Here is a 23,641-nt window from a genome sequence, read left to right as displayed (position 1 = left end):
AAAAAGTCTTCCCCAGTGGAGGGCGCAGCCAGGGAAGACTTTTGTGAGAGGTGACAACAAAGTTGAGTTCTGAAGGACACTTAGGAGGTGGCCACACCAGGAGTAGGAAAAACAGATGTTTCAGGAAGAAGGAGCTGTATCAGGGGCTGGCAGTGAAACAGTGCAGGTAGAAGCATGTAATTCCCTAAGGCCAAGGGTAGGGCCAGAAGTGAGAGAGAATAAACAGAGGCTGTATCTAGGTCCCATGCCACGGGAAGGAGTTTGTACTGTACTCTGAACATTCTGTGGGGCTCTTGCAAGCTTTCTTTCTCTTTAAAAGAATATGTATATATATACACACACAAACATATATGAATATAGCTACATATGTGTAATATATATATTTCTTTATTTTAATAGTTTCCCAGTGCAAATCGGCTCAGTTTTAGTTTAAACTATATTGCTGAAAATGAGAGAAAGAGACAGAAATAAGTTCTGTCAAAGATTCACAGTGTGTATCAAAATATACATTTATATGTATTATATATATTTTTTCATTTCAGTGGCTTTTGGGGGAAAAGTGGTTTTTTGGTACATGGATGAATTGTACAGTAGGGAAGTCTGAGATCTTAGTGCGTCCCTCACCCAAGCAGTGTACATTGTACCCAGTATGTAGGCTTTTTTAAGCCCTCCCTCCCTACCCAGCCGCCCTCCCTCCCTATCCAGCCGCCCTCCCCTTCTGTCTCCAAAGTCCGTTATATCACTCTGTATGCCTTTGCGCATCCATAGCTTAACTTCCACTTATAAGTGAGAACATGATGGTATTTGGTTTTCTATTCCCAAGTTACTTCACTTAGAACAATGGCCTCTGGCTCCATCCAAGTTGCTGTAAAATATATAATTTTTTTTCTTTTTTATGGCTAAGCAGTATTCCATGGTGTATATAGACCATATTTTCTTTATCCACTCCTGGGCATTTAGGTTGGTTCCGCATCTTCGCAAATGTGACATGTGCTGCAATAAACATACACATGCAGTTGTCTTTTTGATGTATTGAATTCTTTTCCTCTGAGTAGACGCCGAGTAGTGGGATTGCTGGATCAAATGGTAGATCTACTTTGAGTTCTTTAAGAAATCCCCATACTGTTTCACGTAGAGATTGTACTTATTCTTATCAGCAGTATATAAGCATTCCCTTTTCACCACATCCATGCCAATTTTTTTTTTTTTTTTTTTTGCAGGAGTAGGGTGATATCTCGTAGTTCTGAGTTGCACTTCCCTGATGATGAGTGATGTTGGGCATTTTTTCATATGTGTTGGCCATTTGTATTTCTTTTGAAAAATGTCTGTTCATGTCATTTGCCTACTTTTTGATGGGATTATTTGTTTTTTTTCTTGCTGATTTATTTGAGTTCCTTGTAAATTCTGAACGCTTGTCCTTTGTTGGATGCATATTTCTTGCAAGCTTTCCGATAGGGCAGGGGACTCAGAACGCATGGCTTTGTCTCAGTTTCTCCACCGTCTTGCTCTTTCCTACCTCAGGGTCATGCTCATGTTAATCCTCTGCCTGAAAAGCCTTTTCTTCTCTTCCTTGTTGGCTTACTTATATCTTTCAGATATCGGCTCTTAAACAAGACCTGCCCTGAACACCCATTCTAAAGTGTTTGCTATTTGTCTCCTTCATATCATTTATACCATTCATAATTTTTTCTTTTTTTGAGATGGAATCTCGCTCTATCGCCCAGGCTGGAGTGCAGTGGCACAATCTCAGCTCACTGCAACCTTTGCCTCCTGGCTTCAAGCGATTCTTCTGCCTCAGCCTCCCAAGTAGCTGGGATTACAGGCGCCCACCACTGCTTTTTGTATTTTTAGTAGAGGTGAGATTTCACCATGTTGGCCAGGCTGGTATCGAACTCCTGACCTCAAGCGATCCGCCTGCCTCAGGCTCCCTAAGTGCTAGGATTACAGGTGTAAGCCACCGTGTCTGGCCTCCATTTATAATTTCTAAAGTAATTTTTTACATGTTTTTAGCTGTCTCTGTAAACTCCCTGAAGGTGGGGACTGTATTTTGAGCCCCTAGCATGATGTGTGACACACAGTAGGTACTCAGTATATATCAGTAAATATTTATTGAATAAATGAATAACTCATCAGATTTGCTGCCAGTGAGACAGCCCTGGCCAAAGAGTAGAGAGGGGATTGGAGAGGAAGCCAACAGAGATGATAGAGAGCACAGTTAGGAGGCCTTCCCACCATGCTGGTGAAGTGGGAAGGCCCTGAGCCACAGTCGCAGGAGGGAATGGAGATATACATAGGGTCAGGAATCACAGAAGCACTGGGGACTGGCTGGATGTGGATGACTATCAGAGGTAGGAGTCAAAGATGATGCCAAAAAAACTAGATGAATAGCAGATGGTTCATTGAAATAACGGAATTCAAAAGAGTAAGAATGGGTCTTGGGTACAGTAGAAAATGGATTCAGCTTTGGGCATGTTGGGTCTAAGAATACCTGTGGGCTATCTGGGTAGAATGCCCAACAGATACTTAGATTTATGGGTTTGGAACCCAGGAGAGTGATCTCAGTAAAAGATAAAGCGTTGAGAGTCGTTGGCCTGTAGATTCATTCATGTACTCATTCGACAGATATTCACTTACTAACCTGCTTTGTCTCAGGCATTAACTATAAAGTGGTAAACAAAAACATTTAATTTTCACAAATATCACAGTCTAGACTGCTAGTTGATGACTTGGAGGTCGATAAAATAACTTAGGAAGTAGATACAGACACCTCCTCCACACATACAGGGAGAGCTGAGCACAAACCCTAGAGAACACCAACATTTAGGAGGTGGACACAAGAAAAGGGGCAACCAGGAGAGGGTGATAATTTGAATGAATGAATGAATGCAAGGTTGTCCCCAGTTCCCAAGTCCTTGCACCAAACTCAACCTTAGCCTTTAAAATATATTGCTTATTTTTTTGGTGGCAGGATTAAAGTGCATGTGTTTACATTCACCCTATACAGAGATTCATGTTAGTTCATCCTTAAAATAAGGAATTTCAAAGATTGGAACAGAAACAAGTATCAGCCTGCAAGTCAAGTAGCAAAGTTAGTGATAAGCAAGAGCTGGAGGCCAACCCAGATTTTCCTATTCATCTATGAACTTCCTTGTTATTGTTCTACGTGTTTTAAGTCAACCTTAACGTACCTTGTGGTTGGATTTCCTTTGCTGTGATCTGTGGGATAAATGTGATGTTGATGGTCTCCCAATAAGAAAGAGATGTTGTGGTCTGTTTTGCCAAGATCTCATTAGAGAATTTTATTGATTTATTAATTTTTTAACCTCTGAATTCTCTTAATCTAAAAGACAGCGTCTTAGGTGCTTACCAAATAAAAGCCAACTAAATACCTGGGTGTGGGTGGTTTTGTGAGGTGAAATTTCTTGAGCACTTCTAAGGCAAAATGTTGCCATTTTATTTCAAAAAGCAGTTTACATTTATTGTATATCCTAAAACTTAGAACTGTTTTATCTCAAATACCGTAGATTATGTGTTTGATATAAAAGTTAACTGATATTTTTAAAAATCTCAGTAGAAATTTCTTATGCAAAACTCCAATGTAACCCAAAAAAGACAAGTTTTTTGCAGTCCATTTTCCTCCTCCAAAACATGCAACTTTTTGTTTGTGTTTATGTGTATGACATTTAGTAAATTTATTGGTAGATACAGGTAAACTTGCTTTCCCTTAGTAGTATATGAAATCTAGCTTTTATCAATACATACATTTTGTTTAAGATTGTTATATATTCAGATTGGTTTATTTTCATTTATTGCATTTCTTCAAGATATGTTTCTTATGTCAAAGAAGAATTATTTCAAAAACCCCTTCAGCCAACAATTTCTTTGACCCAGATTTTAAAACAGGGAAAGACCAAGCTGATCTTGGACAGACCTCTCAACTAGAATCTATCTCTGTGAGATTCATAGAATCAGAAAATTTTAGAGTCAGAGAGGGAAACGACATATAGATTATGTGTTCCTTGTCATGTATAAGTTTTATCTTTCTGAATACATCATAAAATTAAGTGAGTAATCGGCGATTGCCATAATACCAGGTATCATTTTTTTTTTTTTTTTTGAGACTGAGTCTTGCTCTGTCACCTAGGCTAGAGTGCAGTGGCACGATCTCGGCTAACTACAACCTCCGCCTCCTGGGTTCCAGCAACTCTCCTGCCTCAGCCTCCCGAGTAGCTGGGATTACAGGCACCCACAACTGTGCCTGGCTAATTTTTGTATTTTTAATAGAGGCGGGGTTTCACCACATTGGCCAGGCTGGTCTCGAACTCCTGAAGTCGTGATCCACCCACCTTGGCCTCCCAAAGTGCTGGGATTATAGGCATGAGCCACCACACCCAGCTAATAACAGCTGTCTTAAAGGGAATTAATTGCATCCAGCAAAAATGAAGCAGAAGCAGAGTTCAAAGATTAAACAATTTTTCAACCATTGATTTATCTTTTCTCAAAAAAAATCAACTGACACAAAAAATTTGTGTGTGTGTAAATAATCCAAATTTTTATTTGTGCTCAAAAGAATTTGTTTCCCTGTTTTGTGAGTTGAGGCTTGCTTTTTCTATTCTGACTTTTTAAAAATTCACCCTGTGGTGCCTCTAGAAAAGAACATCTTTAAATCTTGTTTCAGTTAAATGAATAGATAACTAATCCCAATCAGATGTTTCTTTAGGGAATAATGTTTAAAAAACTAGTATGGAATGCAGCTCTCCTAGTGATTCTTAGATAGGCTGTTTTTATCCCAATTGTTAAGGTCTTAGAGGTCACCCAAGGTAACTATTTATTTTAAATTGTCTTTTGTTTCAGATTTCCTGTTGAATTTTTTTAACCATTTCAAAAATCAGCCAGTTGTTGTGTCATAGCTTTGCACAACCTTCAGATTCAAACCAAAAATATGTCTGCATAGCTGAATGACTGTCCCCTCCCACATAAACCCTAAGGAGAGCAGAAAATGAGATTAGACACCACATGTTTTAATCATAATGAAACTAATATTTAAAGCTCTGTGGTCAGATGTCTTATATTTATGACACTTTGTTTTCTTTTGTTTTTGTTTCCTCAGGACATTTGGGCTTCCAGGACAGTTTTGTCACATCAGGTGTTTTTAGTGTGACTGAGCTAGTAAGAGTGTCACAGAGTAAGTATAATTTTGCTTTGATTTGTTACAGATTTGCCTTGGTTTGTGCTTACTTTCTGCCTAGGACTACTAGAGACAAAAAAATTAAAAAAAAAAAAAGCTTTCAGAATCTCCTTTTCATTCTCCCATTGGAGGAATTTTGCCACACAGTTTGTTTGACAACCAAGAATTTAAATCAGGAAAAATTAAATATTACTTTGATGTGAGGCATAAGAGAAAGACCAAAATCCTGAGGGTCTCATATATTCTGAGGCTTCCCTGATTTCTGAGAAATTCTGCATTTTAAAAGAATTTGTTTTTGACCTTTAAAAAATGCTAATGCCGTTAGTATGAGTGACACAGGCTGGGATGATCATTACCAGCTTGTCAATAATCACTAACAGTGAATGAAGAGTACCTGTCACCATCTTGCTCCATTGATTAAAGGCCCAGTCAATTGATTGTAGCTTTTTTATGACATAATTTAGCATGCATGCGCGTGTGCACACGCGTGCGCGCGCGCACACACACACACACACACACACAGAGTTGCCTTCCCTTAAGAATCTCTCTTTGTTCTTATTTAAAAGCATACCTGCAGTGATTACGATATTCCAGGTCCCAGTAAGAAGAAGGAAAAATAAATACCAAATATTAAAATGTTATTTTGTTTTACCACTCCACCTACTTCAAAATACCACTTGTAGGTAAAATTTACATTGTTAAAATTGGTTTTGAGCAGCATCAGCCCTTTGTGGAATGAGCTGGAGTAAAAATAAATATTTTCACTTCAAGTTCATACCCCCCATTCACTGTGTTACAGGCTTGTAAGATTGACTGAATAAGCCAGCCCATCTCAGGACACGATGTCAGATCACGCAAGTCAAGCCGTCCTGGTCTCAAAAGCCTGGATTCTGTCTGTTCTTATGTCAGTCACTCATAGGCTAGGAGAGTCTTGAGAGCACAGAATGTGATACACAGTGTGGGAACAGGGGAGAATCTAATGACTATTGGTCATTTACTGTCTGCCAGGCACTGTCCTAGGCCTACATAAATTAATCCTTACAATGTGCTTTTCAGACCAGAAATTACCACCATTTTTAAAGATGAGTTAAATCGAGGATCTATGTAAGTTATTTATCCAAAGTCAAATAGCGAGGCCAGGCATGGTGGCTCACGCCTGCAATCCCAGCACTTTGGGAGGCCGAGGCGGGTGAATCACTTGAGTTGAGGAGTTTGAGACCAGCCTGGCCAACATGGCGAAACCCCATCTCTACTAAAAATACACAAAAAAATTAGCCAGGCACGGTGTTGCATGCCTGTAGTCCCAGCTACTCAGGAGGCTGAGGCAGGAGAATTGCTTGAACCCAAGAGGCAGAGGTTGCAGTAAGTCGAGATCATACCACTGCACTCCAGCCTGGGCAAGAGGGCGAAACTCTGTCTCAAAAAACAAACAAACGAAAAATTCAAACAGTGGATAAATTGTTCAGATAAATCTCCATAAGGCCAGAATCCACACTCTTAGACTGGCCCAAAGGAACTTGAAGAGATCTATAGCTTAAGACTAGACAGGGAAACAGTGGGAACGTAACTAGCGGTGTTAGCGTCATAGGAGTCAGGGACTCCCAGGTTGATGCTGAGGCATTCCGGTGTGGAAGAGTTGGAACTCTAAGGAGTCATGACTTGGAATGGGAAGGTTGCTGGCATGGTACTGAAGTGTACTTAAAGTACCAACCAGTTCAGTAGAGACTTGGTAAGCTGGAGAGGATATGCTGCCCTAGTTATAGCTCAGCTGATTAGGCAGCCATAGACAAACAACAGTGCAGGTGTATATAGCTTTCTTTTTTACTTCTTAAGACTTTTGAACACAATAAATATCTCACATTTTTCTTGTAATTTTAATAATTACAGTAATATAGGGAGCATATATATCAGACTATAACTGTCATAGTAGCATTATAGGGAAATACATTCATTGAGCCCTTACTGGGTTATAAAACATAGCCTTAAAGAGTGAAAAGAAAATCCTTTTAACCATCAGGTTGGAGCACTAGCCATTTTATTCTGCCCTGGCTGCTGCAAATCTTACATTTAGTCTTCATTGCCATCAGTGTTTCCAGGCCTGGGGGTTGTATGAGAAAGGCCCACACAGCACAGAATCACCCCCAGCCTCTCCGCCTCCTTCCATTCCCTGTCTTTCCTTTTAAGGTCTTATATCCCAAAGCTTATCAGTTCCAAGTTCGATTAGACCTCTGGTCAGTCTAAGATAGCTTGGCTGCCAAATGAATTCTAAACCCGCCTTCAAGACTGCCAGAGAGGATGGCTGGACAGGGATTGAGTTTGCAGAGGGACCTGGACTTGTTTCCTGTCCCTGCTTAGGGGGTTGCCTAGCCAGTGTCTGGCATCATGAACATCCTTTGGCTCTCAAATGCTTTTTGATTCTGCACACTGCTGTGTAATCGCTCTGGGACTCACTCACACATGGCCTCGTGCTGACGGAAACTGTTTGGCAAGAGTGGGTCTGGGCTGTGTCAGCTCAATCATGGCTTCAGGCCAAACTAGTCAACTGTAGTCGGGAGACCCCTTTTTCTTAGACATAATGTAGGTTTGTCAGGGTATATTTCACAAGATTGCCTTGGCTGCTGGGGTAAGGATCCCCAGCTCAGGTTTCCTCACCCACACACCCTCCTGAAAGGCTTAACACTCAAGCCGCATGCTGGAGCTGAAATCCCTCACCGTTGCCTTGCCAGGCTGCCCCCACTTTTTGTTCCCCCATGTGGGAAGAGAGAGGCATCCATTTCAGAACTGCAGGGGATGCTTTTTGCAGATGAGTGGGCCTGGGGTGCATTCTGTATCCTGGAACAGAAATAAGCTAACTGGCGCATAAGGTGATTCAACACATGATGTTAGCCCCGTTAGGAGTGTGATGTCATAGAAGAGAAAAAATTAGAGTAGCTAGCTTTATCAAGCACATACCATGTACCACGCATTGTGCTGGGTACTTTGTAAACATTATTTCATTCAATCCTCCCATGGTCGGTGTTAGCATCCCTTTTTATAGATGGAGGAGTCTGTGATGCTCCAAGAGGTTAAGCAACTTGCTCTTTTCCCTTCTTGTACTCGGCTAGCTGACTGCAGACCTTTTCATGCAGGCCTCTCCTATAATTGCGTTATAGAACTAAATAGAATCCAAGGGTTCTGTGCTTTTATTGAATAATCAGTTCTTGTTGAGTTGATACACTTTTAACTTATTAATTTGTGCATTAAAAAAAGGTGAAAGCTATTTTCTTGTAAACCAAAGCGAGTAAGATATTTAATTGAATTTTTTTTTCTGAACTTGTTTTCAGGTGTGGTTTGTTTTTAATTAACAGACTTGATTCTGTTTTAGGGCTGTTTTTTAGGTTTATAGTTTTAGGTTAACAGAAAGTGCAGAAGTCCCATATACCCCTCCTCCCAAACAGTTTCCCCTCCTATTAACATCGTTCATGTGTGTGTTATATTTGTTACAATTCATGAGCCAATATTGATGCATAATTATTCATGGAAGCCCACAGTTTATATCAGGGTTCACTCTTGTACATTCTATAGGTTTTGAGAAATGCAAAGTGACAGGTATCTACTATTACAGTACCATGCAGAATAGTTTTACTGCCCTAAATAGCTCCTATTCTGCACCTAGTCATCCGCTGTCCCTCCCCACCACTGATGTTTTTACTGTCTCCATAGTCATGCCTTTCACTTAAACGTTTTTAATTGTATCAATGTCCTAGAATCTCTGACTGTTTTGCAGATTTCTTCTTAACCTCCTCTTATTTATCCCAACCCCACCCAGACCCCCCACAATCATACCTAATTATGATGGTTTATATGGGCTGGAAATTTCACAGTCATCATTAATGATGGCTTAGCTTGAGATTTTTCCCCCTTTCTGGATCTTTAGTATTTGATTTTTAAATTTGCTAATAGAAATATTTACTTTCCCTCGGTTTCTAGTTTTTGTTTTTTCATTTTCTCCCTTTTAAATGTAAGAGAGGAGGGAGGTGCTATTTCAGTATTTCCTCATGAGGATTCACTGAAATAACTATGTGCAGTGTGTTGTTTTTAATAGTGTTACTACCGATGTGGCAATGGCAGAGAAACTCAAGAGAAAGCTGCTGGCTCAGCCTCACAAATTCAGAGGTGAGGGGTTAGGCAACAAGGATGCTTGCCATTGAATGATACCGATCAGATATATGAAGCTGTTGGAATCAGGGTCTCCCGCTGGCCGACTGAAGCTGCAGTCTTCCGTGAACTCGCCTTTTCCTCCTTGCCTCCTGCCTACCACCTTTTATTTTATTTATTTATTTTGCATTATCATCTAAAGTCCATGAAAGGCAGAATGGAAAGTTCTGTTTCCGTGGCAGTGGAAGAACTACAGCATAAAAATCTATGTTTGTTCTCTTGCGCCTTTTCCCCCCATGTGGTAGGACCATCTGAAAGTAGCTCAATTATTTATTGCCTTGTTCCAAGGGAGAGGGGAAATACAGACCACTAGACGCTGTGCCAGAGAGAGACAGAAAAGTGTTCTCTGCTTTGGGCAAGGGGGTTTTACAAGCGTTAACAATGTGGTTCAGAATCACTAAAGTTGTTTTAGCATAATACTATGAGGAAGGAGACGAGAACCATCTGTTGAAATGGCTCTTACATGATGCTGCATTTTCAAACAAAGCCTTCTCGAGGCATTTTTAGATTGGTCTCTTTCCCTTGAAGTTGCTACCAAGAGAGCCCACTCTACTAGCTGCTGAATGATGCTGCTTAGATAGCCGTCTCTGTCAGCACCCACTCTTTTGTTTATTTTGCACCAGTGTTTTCCTCAAAGTATGAGCTCTAAGGCTGTCAAATCTCACTCCTGGTATGAACCCAGAAAGTTCTGAAAAATCCACTACTTCTGCCCATTTCCTTCCAAATTGCTGACTCTATTTTAGTTGAAGTTAGTGGAGTGACTCCGAAACCTTAACTACTTCACTGGGAAGGAGGAAAACCACAAATACACACAGGCCATTGTGACTCTGGCCTGGTGGGCTCTAATTTTCTAGCGGCGGTTTGTACACCCAAGCTGGCTGCAAGGGTTAAGTAAACTTCGTGGCTAAGGATGACTTCATGGCCCTGGAATTTTGAAAAGCCAGGATCCTCAGTACACTGTGGCCAGCCTTAGAGTCTTTGGGTGTGAAAACCACTCTCAGTTACCCAGACTGATTTTTGGTTCCTGTTGCACTGCTGCAGAATCTATTAAAATCCAGCAGCTGAATTGTCCTGGCTCTGCCACAAAGCTCAGCTGCTGGGTCGGCTGCAGGATTCCCGAGTTGTTTGTCAATGGAGAGTGGGAGTGAATGGAGCCTGGCATATGTCTCAGCCTGGCATGAGGTGGCACCCTAGTGGCTGTTTTCTGCCTTAGACGTGTGCACTCTTTCTATATTTTCACACAGGAATTGTCATTAACATCCAAATTGCAGTCCGTTTCTAAAGTTCTTTTTGAAGTCTCTAGGTCCTTGTTGCGCCTTCAAGTACCCATATTCAGACACTTAGATTTTCAGGCCAGCAATTTAGTAAGAACTATTGACAATATTCTAACTTGACATGGTAGAACTTCTAAGACAGAATGAAAACCTCGGCTACAAGGCACAATAAGAAAATGAAACTCTTTGGTAGGAACAAGCCCGAACTTGAAAAGACAAAATGTCCTCGCACAGAAGGACTAATGAGGAAATGGGTGTAGAATAAGAAATTCCAGACAGCCCGTCCTTTGGGGTGCCATTGAAACATTTGCAGTACTTTAGATCTTTATTAAAGTGGGATAGATTTAAAACTTTCTTTCGAAATCAGTGGCCTGTTGGTTTTCCTGTGTTAAGTAACACGATAGCTGTGATCGTTGCATGGAAATTAATTTTAAAAATAGCTTATATTCTTAAGCAAGATCTTCTTTCAAGAGAAACCATTTGGGCTTGAGCATTAAAGGAAGAAACAAAAAGATATAATAAAAAATAGATGCAGCTCTAGCATGAACAGTTGCTGTGACCTTGCCTTTTGTTTGCCATTACACAATTCAATGGCAGTCTACTCAAACTATGCGCTCGATCAATATCCTATTAAAGCAGCACAAAAAGTCTCCATAAACTTAGTGGTTAGCTATGTTTATAAATGGAACTCGGCATAATTAGATGGTCAATAGCAGGCTCTACTAGTAATTTTAAAATGAACCTCACACATTTTTTATCTGTAGAAGTCAATGGCACCTCTTCTAGAGTGAGGGTAGAGTGTGGAGCAGACAAAAGAGTGGATGGCCCTTTAAAAAAAAAGCATGTCTATCTCCAAATGCAGTTTTTAAAGAAAATCTAAGGTATGGAAGAGAAAATTCTGATTAGCCCCTATATATTTTTGTTTTACCTATCTGAACCACATTGTTCTGAATATATTATGACATTGCAAATGTTACATTTGCTAGTTTTAACCCCTCGTGGAGAGGTAAAATAATAAATATTGCCATACTCTTAGGAAGAAAAATAACAGTCTGGCTGGCTTAATTTAGCCGGCTTCCTCTACTATAATCCAATAAATTTTCAAAATAAATATTGAAATTGAATTAGCACAGGAGGATGTTTTGTTGCATGATTTTTTCCTTTTAATTTTCCTGACATATTTGGGGTGAATATTTGGGTAGCAAAGCTGGCAGCACGTGCAATGGACTGGCAGTAATAGAAATTTTCATCAAACTACCCTTTCTTCTGAATCCTAGCTCACAGTATGGGTGGCCAAGCTTGATTTTTCCTATCCTACCCTCCTCACCTAGTGAAGAATGAGCCATGTGAGGTAAGAGTGTCCCCATCCTTAGGCCGACTCTGTCCTCAGCTGACTCAGCCCTGCAAATTAAAAGGGGCATATACCTTGTGTTTGATGTGTGCGCTGGCAGTTGTGTCATGGACCACCGAGCTGTTGAAATTAGAACTATAGCAGGAATAAGCTGAGGATATCAGTGTATCCTTCAGTCCATGAAGCTCTGCATGAAGGTCTAGTCCTTTCCCTTACACTCATACTCTTACAATCTTTCTGGTTAGAGCTGGCAGCGAAAGCTCTCATGGCAGAATTTGGGGGCCTTTCGATCTCTGTTCTCAGCTGAAGCTTCAGCTAAATTTACCAGACTATGAATACTATCATTAATAAGATTTAAACTGGGGAGAAGCACAACATATACCTTGATGTCCATACTCATGTGTTGTCATGGTGTCTGTTTGTATGTTCATTTATTTCTAGGTCATTCATCAGTTATACTTCCTATGTATCAAATATAAAACCTAGATTCAAGTTGGCAGCATGGTACTATAAAACAGTACAGGATATAGAGTTGGGGATCAGGCTTTGCCACTTATCAACTCTATAGCTTTGGGCAATATTTAATCCCTCTTGGCTGTGTTTTCTTCCTAGGTTACAAACATTTATTCATTCAGCAAGTGTTATGAAATCCTAACTGTGTGCTGAGCCTAAGTCCAGGTACTGGAAATAGGAATACCTCTCAGGAGTGTCATGAGGATTAAATCACAGATAGTCTAGTGCCTGCCACATAAGTAGATGCTCAACAATGATAAATACCATGTGATTATTGAAAAGAGCCTCAGCCCCTGATCTTTCTTCATTGTATGCTCAGAGCCAATCTTGGAGCTGACCACTATCAGTACATTTATTGAAAATATGTGTGTGTGTGTGTGTGTGTGTAAATTAAGAAGGACCAATTATAGAGTTCATGTTCTAACAACCAGTTTATTAGAAGAACCATTCTAGTGACTCTTCCAGAGTTAGTAATTTCAATAGAGTAAGAGCATGCCAACATTAGACCCCATTCATCCGTTTTAAGTAACCAGAAAATTCTTATTCCTCACATTTTTAGCCAGAGCCTGTGTTTCTGCATCGTTCTAGAAATTGTTCTCCTAGAATATCTCATGGGTAACAGAATGTTTTCAAATTCTCAATCTAACATTGACACATTAACAACTTTTTAAGTGGCAAACCACACCTGGGTTATCTGTACCAGCTTTCTTAAAAGTAGTACTTAGTTTTACAGTATTTTAAAATTTTGCTTTCACTCATATTATGAGCAAAATTCCCTGTGAATGGCAGAAGCATGCTACAGGTCATTACTGGTTTGTTAGGGTTTTCTAAGGCAGTTTCACTCTGTTGTCCAGGCTGGCATACAGCAATGCGATCGTGGCCCACGGCAGCCTCCACCTCCCGGACTCCAGGGATCCTTCCACCTCAGCCTTCATGCACTGCCACACCCAACTAATTTTTGTATTTTTTTCAGAGACAGGGTTTTGCCATGTTGCCCAGGCTCGTCTCAAACTCCTGGGCTCAAGAGATCTGCCTGCCTTGGCCTCCCAAAGTGGTTGGATTACACACATGAGCCAGAGTGCCCAGCTAATAATGTGCTTTTTAATAAACCTTTATTTATGCAATCATAAGCCTCAATTTTTAAGGGTGGCTATTCATACCCAGTAGTAACACTGAAAAACTAAAAGGGATTTTTGTGACTTCCAAAAAGTTGGCAGAAATCCTGTATTACCCTGCATTAGGGCCACAAATATGATTGAGATTTGGCTGGAGTGCATTATCAAAGCTAACTCTTGCCTATTAGAAGGGCTGTTGGCAGAGACCCTCTTAACATGTCTAGAATGAGGCTGGTGGAGTCCACATTCAGCAGAACCACACATTAGGTCAAATACTGGAATTGAACTGATCCAGTATGTGGTTAATATGAGTACCTGTTAACACCCAGGATTTTTCACTAGTTAGAGGAGAAAAACAGTGAAAGTTACTGGTGAAAATATTGAAAACTGTTGTTTTTGTAGACAGCGGGATTAGTCAGTTGTTGGGATGGGACTTTGTTGATGTAGCATGGTTTCCTAAAAGCTAATGGTCAAGTAGTCCCAGTGCACTCTTGGTTGTGGGGCTTATGTTTAGCTTAGCCCTTCCTTGGTTTATAGATCACTGGCAAAAAGACCTCTTAGGCCATGAAATCCCACCCCTGTCAGAGAAAACTTAATCCCATGGCTGAGGCTGTATCAGATAGTAAACGGGTACCACATTTGACCTCAACCAAAAGCCAAGATGTGATGATGGTCTAAAATGCAGAAAATCAATTTCTGTCCCAAAGGCAGAAGCCACTAATGCAGATCAGTCAGCCTTGCTAAGCCCTCTGTGGACTGCTCTGTTAGACCAAGTGGCAGGGCCCTTCATCCAATGGAACTCTCGTTGATGCTTGTAAAGTTTAAGACGTGCAAAAGCAGAGAGGCGAGAAGGAGAAGGAGGAGATAGAAGTTTTGCCACATAAGTGTACACAATTATTATTTTTCTATTTAAACTTGTTGAATTTATCTCCCTCATAACTGAGGACAAAGGAAAGACAGCGGGACTAGAAATGTGGATTTGACTCCTGTTTCTTTGAACAGATATCTAGGAAATGTCTACATTCAAGTCCTTCCTCTGTCACAAGTTGCATGATCTTGACCATGTTACTTAACTCACAGCATAGTTTCTCATTTTTAATGAGAATAATGTAACTACATATTCCATAGGGATAATGCAAGGATTAAATGAGATAGTTCAGGTAAAATACCTAGCACATTGCCTGGCATGCAATAAATGCTCAATAAATATTAGTTCTTGGCCAGGTGCAGTGGCTCACACCTTTAATTCCAGCACTTTGGAAGGCTGAGGCAGGCAGATTCCCTGAGGTAGGAGTTCGAGACCAGTCTGGCCAACTTGGTGAAACCCTGTCTCTACTAAAAATACAAAAAAAAAAAAAAAAAAAAAAAAAGACAGGTGTGGTGGTGCATGCCTGTAATCCCAGCTACTCGGGAGGCTGAGGCAGGGGAATTGCTTGAACCAGGGAGGTGGAGGTTGCCATGAGCCAAGATCGTGCCACTGCCCTCCAGCCTGGATGACAGGGTGAGACTTTGTCTCAAAAAAATAAAAAATAAAAAAATAAATTTAAAAATTAGCTCTTGGCTATTTTTCATTAACAAGCTCATGTAATTTTAATTCAACTCAGTAAACATTTGGTGCATCTGTAATATATGAAGCACCCTGCACTGCGTACTGAGGAGAATACAAGACTAAGTCAGAGACAGTCCTTCTTCCTCTATAGAATATATATCTAAGTTTCTTGAAATCTAAGACTGAGCTCATTTTATGGCAGTAAAGTGCCTAAATACACTTAATTTACAAATTAAACTCACAGTATCTGTCAAAGATAAACTATCTTCATGATTCAGAGTGGGGCGGGAGAATGTATCAGTGAAATGTTCCTGTTTTAATAAAACAGAAACATTTTTTCAAAAATAAACATTCCTCAATTCACCTCCCTTTTCTCTTTCTGCCACCAAATATATATTCCTTAACGTGTGTCCACAAGACAAGGATGTGTGAAAATAGGGCTCTGTCTTTGTTAGCAGATGTCTTTCATGGGGTTAAAAATATTCTACTGGCTTTTGGCACCTAATGCTACATTTCATAAAAAGCATTGCTTTAATCTTTTAATAGCAGGCAAGTTCATTTTCACATAGAGGGAAATCCTTGTTTTAGTTCAATGCCTTTTCTCCTTATGTTCCTGTTTGGAAAACCATACTCTTAGCCTGCATTTGGTCAGACCTCTTAGAAAGGAAAAGTTGAAAACAGGAGCTCAGCACAAGGTTTACAGACCAGAAATCTGCTTGGCAAAGGAGTTGCTGAAGACTGTGGCGTAGAAGCTGCAGAGAAAGTACCTTTATGATTGATTTCCATTCAAGTCAGACTGACTGCAGTGTGGTCATTTTTCTAACCCATAACTGCTCACACTGCAGCAGTCTGCTATCTGCAGGGTGTCTGAATTATAGCAGTCTATGTTCGTGTTACCTCTTACACAAATTACTTACACTGGTTTCTTTTTCCATGCAAATTCATCAGTTTTACAGCCCTTCGTAGCCACAGTCAGGAAACTCTGGCAGAGAGCACAAATTGATAAAATGAGTTAATTTTACTATACTTATTTTTTTCTTTCTAAAAGCCCTTTCTCATAGGCAGTGTTCAGGAAGCATATTACGGTAAAAGGAAGATAACAAAGGAGTTGAATTTTCTTGCCATAAATTACTTTCCAAGTTAATTCCCTTTAACGATGATTCCAGATTTGCTTGAGTTTTCATAGCATTGTGCGTTTTACAACTGTGCCTTTGATAGAAAGAAGAACAAGTATTTTCCCATGTTCAGTCCCTTTGTGCCAGTGACATGAACTTTCTTACAAGATCTTTGCCACTAGAATGCAAAACAACACTAAATTGTGCTGGGTCCATAGAACTGTGTACTGCTATTGGACTCCCCACCCCCGCCCCGTGTCTTAAAGTACAAGTCCCCAAAGTCTCACTGAGTGTTTTAGATCCTGTAATTAGAAGAAAAATGTATCTCTTTTTTCATAGTTATTTTCTAAGTTGGAAATAGAGTTGGGTTACTTATTGCCATTCTGTCATATTCTTCAGTGGCCATGCAGATTTGAAGAAGAGATAATAACAATGGTTAATCTCTGAAATGTAAGCCCCACAAGGGCAGGCTTTTTCTTTTTTTTTTTTTCTTTTTTGAGGCAGAGTTTGCTGTGTCGCCAGGTGCCAGGCTGGAGTGCAATGGCGCAGTCTCGGCTCACTGCAGTCTCCGCCTCCTGGATTCAAGCAGTTCTCCTGCCTCAGCCTCCAGAGTAGCTGGGACTACAGGCGTACACCACCATTCCCAGCTAATTTTTGTATTTTTTTGTATTTTTTAGTAGAGACGAGGTTTCACCAGGATGGTCTCGATCTCTTGACCTTGTGATCCGCCCGCCTCGGCCTCCCAAAGTGCTGGGATTACAGGCGTGAGCCACCGCACCCAGCTGAGGGCAGGGTTTTTCTATGTCTTGTCCACTGATGTGTCTCAAGCATCTGGAATGATGCCTGGCTCACTAAAAGTGCTCCATAAATATTGTTGAATTCCATTGAATGCAGCCTCTCCGAGGATAGGTACTGTTAACCACAGGCTGGACAAACTAGGCATTTAGTTAATGCTCCCTGCTGACTTCTGCTGAACAAGTTGGAAACTTAGCACATGGTAATCTCTCAGGCAGAATAGCTCAAAAATTTGTATAGAAATTATTTTTTCCATCATCCTCTCTTTCCAACAATGTAAGCCTGAGCAGCTTGTCTCTGGTGGATGGCAGAAGTTCAATAACCACAACCTTATCCAACTACTAATGTGTACAGAAGAGCAGGTCATTAAAAGGGTTGGCTACTAAAATAACCCCTTTCTTCCAGTAGCCTACATTACTATAATGATTCCTTAATAGCAAACCATTTATTAAGAAATGACACAAAGACTACATTCAACTTATGACAGGAAAGAGGCGGGGGTAGAAGATGAGTGACTTGGAAATAATATCTGAAGAGATAATTTCCAAAAGTTAATCTTTTGAGAAAAACTTCTCGATAGAACAAAATACCTCAGATTCATTAATTACAATACTACTTAAGAAAGTGGAGGAACCCTTCCCCACAATGTATATGTATTTATAGAATTCTGAGTTTCATTTGGTATTGTTTAAAGTTTAGAGGGGCAAATAGGGAGGGTAATTATTCACTCTCCTTAATTCAAAGCATATTTATTATCAACTGTGTACTCAAAACTGGTCAAAGGTAGCTCTAGGATCGGTAGGATTAAAGGTCAGGTGTATTACCTCTGTCTTTGTGACCTAGGAGTTATTTAACCTCTTTGTGCCGCAGTTCCTCCCTGGTGGTATTGCAAGGATCAGGGTTCCCCAGCCCTTGGGCTGCAGACTAATACTGGTCAGTGGCCTGTTAGGAACTGGGCCGCACAGCAGGAGGTGAGCAGCAGGCAAGGGAGCGTCACCACCTGAGCTCTGCCTCCTGTCAAATCAGTGGTAGCTTTAGATTCTCATAGGAGCGCTAACCCTACTGTGAAATGCACACGCAAAGGATCTAGGTTGCAGGCTCCTTATGAGAATCTAATGCCTGATGATCTGAGGGGGAACAGTTTCACTCTGAAATCACCCCTCTGCTCTGATCCACGGTAAAATTGTTTTCTTTGAAACTGGTCCCTGGTGCCAAAAAGATTGGGAACTTCTGGTGAGTAGTTAAATGGGATGATGTGCTTACACCCCTTAGCCTAACTTCTGGTTCATAAATGATGCCTAATAAATTGTGACGGTGATGGTGGCAGCAGTGGTTAGTGGTGGTGGTGGTTCATTTATGCCATAAGTATTATTATTAGAATCATGAGGCCCAAAGAGTTTCAGTGACTTAACCAAGTAAACAGGTGGTTATTGGCAGGACTGGGAATCTAGACAATTTCTCCCTGTCCTAGCCTAGCACTTTTTATGCCCCATGATATCTCTTTATAACCTTCAAAATGCATCTCAGTCTAGATTGGGAGAAAATGTTACATATGAGACAAAGAATGATAAAGCTAGAGTCAATTACAAGTGGAGCAAAACTAGATTTTACAATAAATGGAACAAAAAGGCTGTGCTGTGGTTGGTCCGGTCCTACCCTAACATCCCCACGTTTGATTGGCAGTGGCTGCATCATTTCCGTAGCACACCAGAAGGCAGTTAGTCTTTAACCTCAGAAACCCAATGTGATAACCTGGGCAGGCCAGAATTTATGTGACATAGGACAAACGATTTAACCCTCTACAACTTTCGTTAGTTTCTTAATTTTCAAAAGAAGGACTTAAGGCCTTTATTAGTTAAGAAGTATACAGTGTTACATAAACTTATTGATGTTTTATATTTGGTAGAAGAATATGATCATTTGTTTATGACCTTCCATGTACACAATTGGGAACAGGTCTCCTAGACCTACTTGCTGTTCTGGACGAGGTGTCAAATATCCATTGTAAAAATTCTATTTTCTTTCCCCACAGCAGAGTTTTGGCCTCCATTCCCTTCTGCTGGGACACTTGCATCAATCTTGTGATTTCCCCAGAATTTAGCCCCCTTCCATGCATTCAGAATATGGATGCTGTGTTAGTCCATTCTCATGCTGCTATGAAGAAATGCTTGAGACTGGGTAATTTGTAGAGAAAAGAGGTTTAGGCAGGGGTGGTGGCTCACACCTGTAATCCCAGCACTTTGGAACGCTGAGGCGGGCGGATCACCTGAGGTTGGGAGTTCAAGACCAGCCTGGCTGACATGGAGAAACTCTGTCTCTACTAAAACTACAAAAATTAGTCAGACATGATGGCATGCACCTGTAATCTCAGCTACTCAGGAGGCTGAGGCAGGAAAATCATTTGAACCTGGGAGGTGGAGGCTGTGGTGAGCTGAGATCTCTCCATTGCACTCCAGTCTGGGCAACAAGAGAGAAACTCTGTCTCAAAAACAAAAAAAAAAAAAGAAAGAAAGAAAGAAAAAGAAAGGAAAAGAGACTTAATTGACTCACAGTTCTGCATGGCTGGGAAGGCCTCAGGAAACTTACAAGTATGGCAGAAGGCACCTCTTCGCAAGGCAGCAGGAGAGAGAACGGGCGCTGAGCGAAGGGGGAAGCCCCTTATAAAACCATCAGCTCTTGGGGGAGCTCATTCACTATAACGAGAACAGCATGGGGGAAACTGCCCCCATGATTCAGTTACTTCCACCTGGTCCCACCCTTGACACGTGGAAATTACACTTCAAGGTGGGATTTGGGTGGGGATACAGAGCCCAACCATATCAGTTGCCTTATGAATGTTCCCAGGTCCACAGTAATCTTACCACTTTCCTACTCAGAAACTGTCCCGGATCCCGCAGACCACTCACTTTACTCCTTAGCTCCAAACTTAGGCACATACTTTGTCCTTTGCCAAGAAAGCCTCTCCTTTCTCCTCTGCTTCTTTAAATGTGAACCATCCTCGAAGGCTCAGCTTAAGTTCCCACCCTTCCTGGAATCAAACCTTTTTCTGATCTCACAAGCCAATGGGATCCATGACTCCTTTGAACTTTCCTAGCACATTCTTTGCATTTTTCCTATGAAATTTAGCATGTTCAGCATTGCATTAGATATTCAGGTATTATTTTAGTATTCCACTTAGGTTGTAAACGTTTTGGGGACAGAGACACTGTATATCTTTTTATTATTTGAACTTTAAGGCAAATACTACATATGAGAGTCAGTGTGGCACAGTAAGAAAAGCCCAGGTTTTGAGGTCAGACATCCTTGCATTTTAACCCTGACTCTGTCTTTCTGTAATCAAGGACAAGTTACGTAATCTCACTCCAAGGCTTCATTCTCCTCCTCTAGAAAATTCACTTTCCTGAGAAGTTTGCTTTGATGATGAAATTAGGTACAGTAAATAAAGTGCTTATCAAAACGTGCCATCATGGGTGCTCCAAAAGGCCTGCTTAAACCCCACCTCTTGAGTTCTTCATGACCTGACAAAAGGTTCTTTCTCTTCTCCAGATTAGAGGTCCTGAGAATCCCCAACCCACTGCAGGGATGCTTTGACAGGGACTGCACCCCTCAAGTGTGAGGCTTTCTCTTTGGGTGTGACAGTGTCACTGAGTCAGAATCCAACCCAGTAAGCTAACTGTCCATGTGATTCATACCTACAGGAAGTTGCAGGGAGATGTTCCTTTATAAGACTCTTGAGGAAGGCAGAGTTTGGATCTGTGAATTACTAGGCTTATTTAACTTAGGTTGTGAAACCCATTCTCATTTCAGAAACTTAGTGATGTTTTAAAATTCAAGACACACATAACCAGTTGCCAAGCTCTCAAGTTACTCATCAAAAGTCTGATAAGACACTTTCGGGAAGTGCCAGGCCACCTGGTGCCATTTGCTACATTACAATTACAGTGTACTTAAGTGGTTCACAGGAAGTATATATATATGGGCAAATGAAGCCCATTTATATGGGCTTAATTATTTTTTAATGTCTGGGACGTGGGCACACGATGTTTACACAGGCTTTTTTTTTTTTTCCCCCTATTCTGGCTCTCTTGACATTTAAAAAAGATAAGGCAAAAGACATTTTTCTAGGATAAAGTATCATATAAGTGCAGATAAAGTATTATATAAGTGCAGATAAAGTATTATATAAGTGCAGTATTATATAAAAGATAAAGCTAGGAGGCCTCTTCTCTCCATCTGATCAGATTCCCTCACATTCACACTGTGCTCTGTGTTCCTTTCCTTCCGAGAGTGAGGAAGTGAGGGCCAGACAGTGTCCACCATGCTCAGGAATGAAACAGCTTCTCCACCCAGTTGAAGCCTCAATTTCCTTCTGACATTTGTGAAAAACATCTAAATCTAGGTCTATGACACTGATGAGCCTTATAACTCTTCTTTAGCTAATGAGAGGTGTGAATCTCTAATCTCTAGGAAGGCACAAAGCATTAAGTACCAACTACGTGTCAGCCCGCTGCGAGTGAGGATGAGTGATCTAGGCTCATATTGGAGTAATCTCCCCCACCCCTCCTTCATGGCCTATTTCATACATAAAATATAATGAAATAAAAGGGGAAATTATGCAAATAAATTTAATATAAAACCAAATTAGGGAATGACTATCAGAATTATTGATTAGAACCCTGTTTACATTTATTGTCAAGCCTCAGCATTTTTTTAAATGAAAAATTTTTAAAAATTCCTTCCTCCCTTAAAGCCTGTCATTGAGAGATGTGTTTGAATTTCAGAAAGTACACGTGAATTTCAGTCTTCCATTCTTTAGTAGTGACTGTTTTTGTATACTGACAGTTGTGATTAAGGTTTATTCATTGCTATTAATCAAATAAGTATTTATTCTTAGAAATTGTTATATTCCCTCATACCGTCTCTTGATCCCACAGTTCCTTACAGCATCTCAACCTCAATTTACCTGGTTTACCCAGCGCTAATGCTGGGAATTATCCCATCCTCCCCCATTCCTGTTATTACAATAGTCAAAAGTCAGTGTGTCTTCTTTTTACTTACTCATTTTCTAAGATTTTTATTCGAGATGGGGTCTCATTCCATTGCCCAGGCCTGAGCTGTAGTAGCATGATCATAATTAACTGCAGCCTCAAACTCCTGGGCTCAAGTGATCCTCCCGCCTCAGACTCCCAAGTAGCTGGAACTAAAGGCATATGTCACTACACCTAGGTAATTAAAAAAAATTTTTTTTGTAGAGGCACAGTCTCACTATGTTGCTAATGCTGGTCTTGACCTCTTGATCTCAAGCAATCCTCCCACTTCAGCCTCCCAGAGTGCTGGGATTACAGATGTGAGCCACCACACATGTGCCCAGCCAGTCAGTACATCTTGATTCTAACTTCTGAATAATTGCATCAGGCTCCTTTATTCCATCCTTTGAGCTTAGACCCCATCCTTACTGTACCTTGCATAAATGTCCTAAGTGGCCTCTCTGGTTTGCTGATTATATTCTTCAAGCACCCCTCACTCTTTCCCTCCATGCCTACTCTCATGACAGGCTGATCTTTCTAGGTTATAAATGCAAATTTGATGATAGCATTCCCATACTTTGCTATTGAATATAACTCAATGCAGCAACCCATTCTATTGACCAGTGTTAGTACTGACTGCCTCCTGGTGTCAGGGACTATATTAGATGCTGGCAATATAATCCCCAGTTATAGTGGGGTGAGGTAAATGCCTTAATAGCTTATAAACTTGGGAATCTTCTGAATTCAGATTTATGTTCCTTCAAGAAACCTGCCAGGTCCCACCAGGCACATGTTGGCTCATGCTTATAATCCCTGTGCTTTGGGAGGCAAAAGCAGGAAGATTGCTTTAGACTAGAAGTTTGAAGTTCAATACCAGCTTGGGCAGCAAGACCCCATCTCTACAAAAGAAATTTTGAAGAAATTAGCCAAGTGTGGCATACCACACCTGTGGTCCCAGCTATTCCAGAGGCTGAGGCAGGAAGATTGCTTAGGTCCGGGAGCTGGAGGCTACGGTAAGCTATGATCACACCTCTGCGTCCGCACTTAGCCTGTGTGACAAAGTGAGATCTTGTCTCTAAAAAAAGGAAAGAAAAACCTACCAGATCCTTCATAACCTGACCTTATCCATCCTCCCTCTCCCCCATGTATTCTACACTGTATCATCATACTAGACTATCAGAAATCCGGTAAACGTTTTATGCTCTCTTCCCTTGATGCTGTTTCCTCTACCTAGAAGTCCTCCTTCCCTTTCAGCGGCATAATTCCTCCTTGTCCTTTTAACATTGTTTACAGGCTTCACATTTTCTGAGGCCATTCCCCTGAATTTCTTATCCCCTGGCCAACGTGGTGAAACCTTGTCTCTACTAAAAAGACAAAAATTAGCTGGGTGTGGTGGCATGTGCCTGTAATCCCAGCTACTTAGGAAGCTGAGGCAGGAGAATTGCTTGAACCTGGGAGGCAGAGGTTGCAGTGAGCCAGGGTTGCACCACTGCACTCCAGCCTGGGCAACAGAGCAA

The 23,641-nt window shown here is 40.9% G+C and overlaps 1 protein-coding gene across 3 annotated transcripts in view; it reads left to right on the top strand.

Moving 5' to 3' along the window:
* Positions 1-23,641, top strand: part of NFIA (nuclear factor I A) — a 387,507-nt gene that overhangs the window by 249,036 nt on the left and 114,830 nt on the right. For all 3 annotated transcript variants that reach the window (XM_017541600.2, XM_017541602.1, XM_017541598.2), the window contains exon 4: positions 5,111-5,185. In XM_017541600.2, coding sequence (XP_017397089.1) covers positions 5,111-5,185 — 75 coding nt within the window. The remainder of the gene's footprint in view (positions 1-5,110; positions 5,186-23,641) is intronic.

The sequence above is a fragment of the Cebus imitator genome, unplaced genomic scaffold (assembly GCF_001604975.1).
Source record: "Cebus imitator isolate Cc_AM_T3 unplaced genomic scaffold, Cebus_imitator-1.0 Scaffold135, whole genome shotgun sequence".
Classification (NCBI taxonomy): domain Eukaryota; kingdom Metazoa; phylum Chordata; class Mammalia; order Primates; family Cebidae; genus Cebus; species Cebus imitator.
Note: the sequence above shows the minus strand (reverse complement) of the source record. Positions and strands in the feature narration are given on the sequence as shown.